Source organism: Coenobita brevimanus, chromosome 34 (genome assembly GCF_032717465.1).
Source record: "Coenobita brevimanus isolate Jiangsu-jjx chromosome 34, ASM3271746v2, whole genome shotgun sequence".
Classification (NCBI taxonomy): domain Eukaryota; kingdom Metazoa; phylum Arthropoda; class Malacostraca; order Decapoda; family Coenobitidae; genus Coenobita; species Coenobita brevimanus.
Window position 1 is genome coordinate 1,670,173 of NC_136987.1, and position 6,000 is coordinate 1,676,172.

The following is a 6,000-nucleotide window of genomic DNA, read 5'->3' on the forward strand; positions in this document are numbered from 1 at the left end:
GAAAAAACAAATCGAGAATGTGCAGTAACATATGTAACAATCATAAGAGTCTCAGCTCTGACTTGGACTCATAGTAGGTACAGTACTTGTGACTGAATGTTTCCCATGAGCAATGATTGTGTGGCTAGTTACCAAGCTTGTAGCTACATTTCACTATCATGAGAGTACCTCCCACAGTTGAGGGGAGCCAACTATCTACTACCTACAGTATTAGTTATATTTACCGTACCTACAGTTACAGTAAATCCAATGCCATACTTGCAGCCAGCAGTGCTGTGGTGTAGGACAGTGCTGTGATGGTGGCCAGGAAAATGCAGTCAAGCAGAGGCACCACAGTCAACCAATAGTGTCAGAACTAACATAAAGCTAGGGTTTGGGTCTGAGTTGGAGACCATGCAGTAACATACCTCTGGCCAGTGGTGTGGTGGCATAGGGCAGAGTTGTGATGGTGGCCAGGGAGGTACGGTCGAGCAAGGGCACTACAGCAGGCCAGTACCCTGTGGCCAGGCTGGTGAGGCCATGCAGGAGCGCTGCATCCAGGCTTACCACGAGCCAATGGCCCGTGCACCCTCGTACACCACCACCAAGGCACCATTCAACCTGTGCCTGTTGCGTGTAAGATGGCAAAGAGTTAGGCATCACACACACACATATATATATATATATATATCTATCTATCTATTGCCAGACGCCTCAATCCCGTTTGGGGTGGCCACAAACAAATCGCCTCCAAGTCGCCCTGTCCCCCGCCATTTCACCACCCTGCTCCCAACTCACACCCCCCTCTCTCATATACCTCTCCACCCCATCCCTCCATCTCATCCTCGGTCTCCCCCTCCCTCTTCCACCCTCCACCTCACTCACATACACTCTCTTCGTCAGTCTTTCACCCTCCATCCTCTCCACATGGCCAAACCACCTCAGTGTGTTCCTCACAACGCTCCCTATCACATCCACATCAATACCACAACGCTCCTTTATATCCTCATTCGTCAGCCTGTCTCTCCACGTGACTCCACAAGCTCCTCTTAAATAACTCATTTCCACTGCTCTCACTCTTGACTTGTGTCCTTCCAACAACGTCCAAGCTTCACTTCCGTACGTTAGAGTTGGTATCACAATACTGTCATGTAGTAACTTTTACTTCCATGCTCACTTCCCCTGTTTCTTATCACTGCTTTCAAGGAACCAGCAACCTTTCTTCCCTGCTGTACCCTTTCAAGCACTTCACCCTCCAAACCTCCATCCTTACTCATCACACTACCCAAATACTTAAACGTACTCACATTTTCCAATTCCTCACCATCCAACCTCGCTATACATTCACTGACTTCACCTCTCTCAAAGACCATCACTTTACTCTTCCCTACATTCACCTTTAGGTTCCGTTTCTTACACACTCTCTCAAACTCATCCACCAAGCCTTGCAGCTCCCCTTCATCTTCACTCAACAACACAGTATCATCTGCAAACAACAGTACAGGGAGTTTCCAAACACTATCCTCTCTCACCAGGACCACTCCAACATCCACTACCCTACCTTGTACCTCTTTTATTACCCCATCCATGTACAGATTGAACAACCATGGAGACATGACACATCCCTGTTTCAAACCAACTTTCAAAGAGAAAAATTCACTTAGTTCACCATCCACACGCACTGCAGCCTTAGCACCATCATACATACTCTTCACAGCATTCAACAACTTCCCATCTACTCCATATATTCTTAACACTTTCCACAATCCTTGTCTATCCACCCTGTCATATGCTTTCTCCAAATCCATGAAAGCCGCATACAACTTCTTTTCCTTCTCTAGAAACTTTTCCACTAAAGATCTAAGAATGAATATCTGATCTACACAACCTCTTCCCTTCCTAAAGCCTCCCTGTTCTTCTCTTTATGCAAATATATATATATATATATTTGCATAAAAAAAAAAAACTCAAGGGATTTATCTTGGAAGGATATTACATCTCTTGTAAAATCTGCTTCCATGAGACTGGATGTGCTAAGCCGACTCCGTACTTTCTTTACCCCTGCACAGTTGTTGACTTTATAAAGGGATTTTATTTGTCCCTGTGTAGAATACAACTCTCATGCTCCCCTCATACAGCTCTTCTCAACAAGGTGGAGTCAAAGGATTTTCGTCTCATTGACTCTACTCTTCTTACTGGCTCCCTTCAACCTCTGTCTCTTTGTTGCACTGTTGCTACTTCAATAGTCACTGCTCCTCTGAATTATCTGTGTATCCCTCCACCTCTATGACGGGTGCACAACACCCATCTAGCGTCAAACTCTCATCCCTTTTCTGTCTAACTCTCTAATGCAAGAGTTAACTGTTACTCCCAGTCCTTCATTTATGCAGTAAGTCAACGCTGGAACTGTCTCCCTCTGTCTGTATTTCCTACTTCCTATGATCTCCAGTCTTTCAAACACAGTGTGTCCAGGCATCTCAAAATGAACAGATCTTGAATTTGACTCTGTATTGTTTTTTCCAGGAAGGAATGGTTTGCAGACTCCAGCCTTTGGTTCGTTCTTCCTTGCATTAAAAAAACACGCAACAACAGCAACAACAACAATAGCAACACACACACACATGCACACAGCAATTCATGATTGTGTTATCAGACAAAACAGATATCACTGATCACTATCAAATTAATGCACATTATCACACACAAAGATAAAAGTACGGTATTGCCTGGTTTAATGTTGGCACTGGTAAAGGGAAGACCACTTACACACTACGGTACTGTACATCAGAGCTGTAAGTCATTCTAAACCATCACCACCACCATCACCATCATCCCTAAAATTATGATGATGTTTAAAACTGAATATTCATAAATATGATAGGTACTCTTCTACCTATCCATTTATTGTTAGAGGCCTTACTCCCTAATGGGGTGGCCAGAAACAAACCGCCTCCATGCTGCTATGTCCCCTGTCATTTCACTGCTCTCCTTCCACCTCACACCTCCCCTCCCTCATTATCTCTCCATTCCATCCCTCCATCTCATCCTCAGTCTCCCGCTTCACCCACACTAAATGTTATACTGAACTGAGGGTAGCTATACAGTAATATGATAAAATAATTGTATAATTGTACCTTTGTATGATTATCTCTTTCATTTGGTATTTATCACAACCCCTCCATTATTGTTGAAATTCTGAGGGTAACACTATTCATAAAAACTGTTTTAGTGTGTGTGTGTGTGTGTGTGTGTGTGTGTGTGTGTGTGTGTGTGTGTGTGTGTGTGTGTGTGTGTGTGTGTGCAGTGACAGGGCTCAATAGGGAAGGGACTGATTAGGGTACAGTACACACACTCTCTCTTCTACCTGTATCTGTGATGCCAAAATGGGATCAAGTTAACCACCAGGGTATACCGTACACATCAAAATGTTATCTCCCTATGTGGATAGTGAAGGAGGGAAGGAGGGAGAGACCTGATAAATACATGGCAGTATCTGGCAACTCATACTCTGTGGGTAGAGGCATGCCCCTATGACTCATCACTGAGGCTCATTACTCACAACACCAGATGGGCAGTTTGCTCATCATCATCATCAGCAGCCTAAACCAGCTTATGTAATATTTATCATGTTCATTCTACCTCATGTGGGCAAGACATGATCATCATCATACCCTACACCAGCTTATGTAATATTTATCATGTTCATTCCTGCTTCTCATTAACACTCATATGGGCAGGATATCTGCATCATCATCATGTCTAAACCAGCTTATGTATTATTTATCATGTTCACCTGAGATTATATCAGCAAGATATCATCAATTTCATCATCATCATCCTAACTCTATTTCCCACTAATATTTAAGGTGGGTAGTCAGTTTAAATAAGTACACATTTTTGAGCACACAGTATGACTCAGAACTCCAGGAAATATCTCAAGTGTCCTATTAAGAGAGTCGGTCATCAGCAGTTCTGTGGGTCAGTACAGTACTGATATGTTTTGTTGTTACTGTGGTGGCATTGTGATTTTGCAGACTGCCAGATCTAGATTCCACAGTTTCTTGAAATGTTACATACAGGAGCCAATAGATTATGTCAGGATTAAGCCAGAAGTAGGCTTGCTTGCGAGTCTGAAGTTCAAAATGCAGTATAGCTAACACTACTGCTATACAAGATTTCAAAAAATTTTATCCATGAAATCTAAATCCGGCAATCCGTAAAATTACAATGCCGTTGCTGTACTGTAGGTCCAGCATCACCTGGATGTGAACCCGGTGGACTGTAGGCTGCTCTCACATGGTATAGCACACAATCCTCTGTTCAGGGGATAGGGAGGGAGCTGAAGGATGTTTGCACAATAATCACTTGGATATCAGAGGTTTCAGCTTACCTAGAGTACCACAAATTGGTAATACCGCAATTGCTCTTTGTGGATTTGAAATACAGTATACTGGCAGGGATAGAAGCTGAAAAATCTCCCCCCACCTTAAACACTTGAGAGAGAGAGAGAACAACTAATGTTTAGAGAAGAAAAACTGCTTAGACCTGCTTCAATAATTTTTTTTTTCATTCATTGCCAGACACCATGTATCCCAGACAGGGTGGCCAAGGGCTTAGAGTTAATTGTTTTACAGGGAGGGGCACTAATCCTCCACCAACCCCACTTGACGTAGGGATGCCAACAGCATCTGGTGTTCCCAGGCGGTCACCCAACCAAGTACTAACCAGACCCAACGTTGCTTACATTAATTCCAGCATTCAATGGCTGGACGAACAGTAATTCAGAAACTTTACCAGTTAAGAGAGAGAAAAACGAAAGATAAAAAAATAGCTACAGCATCCTAAACATCATTCAGGAGTTACTGCAATTCTTTTATTTGTTCTACATTCATGATATTTTATTCTGCTTAGTGGAGACTGCAAACTGAATGGATTAAAAGTTGGGCGAAACTACAGGACAGCTCCCGTTTATAATTCGTGCCTAATTATCATACTGATGGAACAAAAAGCTGCAGAAATGCAAAAGTTTAAAGATATTAATTATAAAACCTTACATTACCTGTTTTGCATGCAAATTGGGGCAAACATTTGGTTTTCTGGTTAATTCTGCTTTGTGGTCAACCCGTTTTTATCATTTCATCCCTACTATCCTAAACTAATACAATTTAACCTACCCTGACAATTTTACCTACCCCATTAATCCTAACAATTTAACCTAACCTAACTAATGATATGGAGAAGAATGGTTTTTGGGACCAAATTTACTTTCAGCCCTCTGCAGATATTCCTCCATAAATATACCACGGTACGTGTCATGAATTTCGGTGTACATTTATGAAAGTATATGTACAGTAAATTTTCATCTTTTGTTTGATGGAACTCTCTTGCAGTCTGGCCAAAATGACCTTTACTAATCTCTTCCTCACTAAACGTATAATCTTGGGGCAAAAGCGAGTGAAGAAAAAATCTCTATGTGAAAACTATTACTGCCATTCCAATTGTTTCTTAATGTTTATGGTTGTTCGACTGCGAGAGGTTGGCGGATCGATGCATGTCGGTGTTTCCTCATTTTTTACCCTCCATTACTCTATAAAAATAGTCGTATACTATATCCTGCCTTTAATATTTAATATGCATGAAGTACCCAGATTAACTTTTTCCCGCTAGGCGATTTAAGTTACAAGCCTTTAATCAAAACGTCGCCACGCCTCTCAGCACTTAGGTGACATTACAAAAATTGTATTTTACCTGCTTAATGGCTCGTCCAATCTCGTGAATAATGCGGTCCTTCACGCCTCCCTTAACAGCTGCCATGGTCGGACACGTATACACCTCCTTGCAGGAGGCAATAAAGGGCGAACACAATAACTACGACATCCTTTCTTCCGTCTGCACCTCCACAGAGTTCACCATTCACCAGCTGACTGAGGGGCGGCCGCGCCAGAGTTGCAAAGGTCTCTGGGGACCGCTATAGCCCAGTTGAAATCCGCAAAATAGCCCAGTCTCAGACCTGTACTTTAC

General features: G+C 42.5%; 1 protein-coding gene across 1 annotated transcript in view; it reads right to left on the minus strand.

Annotated features, from left to right (window-relative positions):
- Nucleotides 1–5,793, minus strand: part of LOC145396075 (uncharacterized) — a 30,745-nt gene extending 24,952 nt beyond the window's left edge. The window contains exons 1-2 of the mRNA XM_080269541.1: nt 5,728–5,793; nt 408–606 (exon numbers count right to left, since the gene is read on the minus strand). Coding sequence (XP_080125667.1) covers nt 408–606; nt 5,728–5,793 — 265 coding nt within the window. The remainder of the gene's footprint in view (nt 1–407; nt 607–5,727) is intronic.
- Between the last annotated feature and the right edge of the window lie 207 nt (nt 5,794–6,000).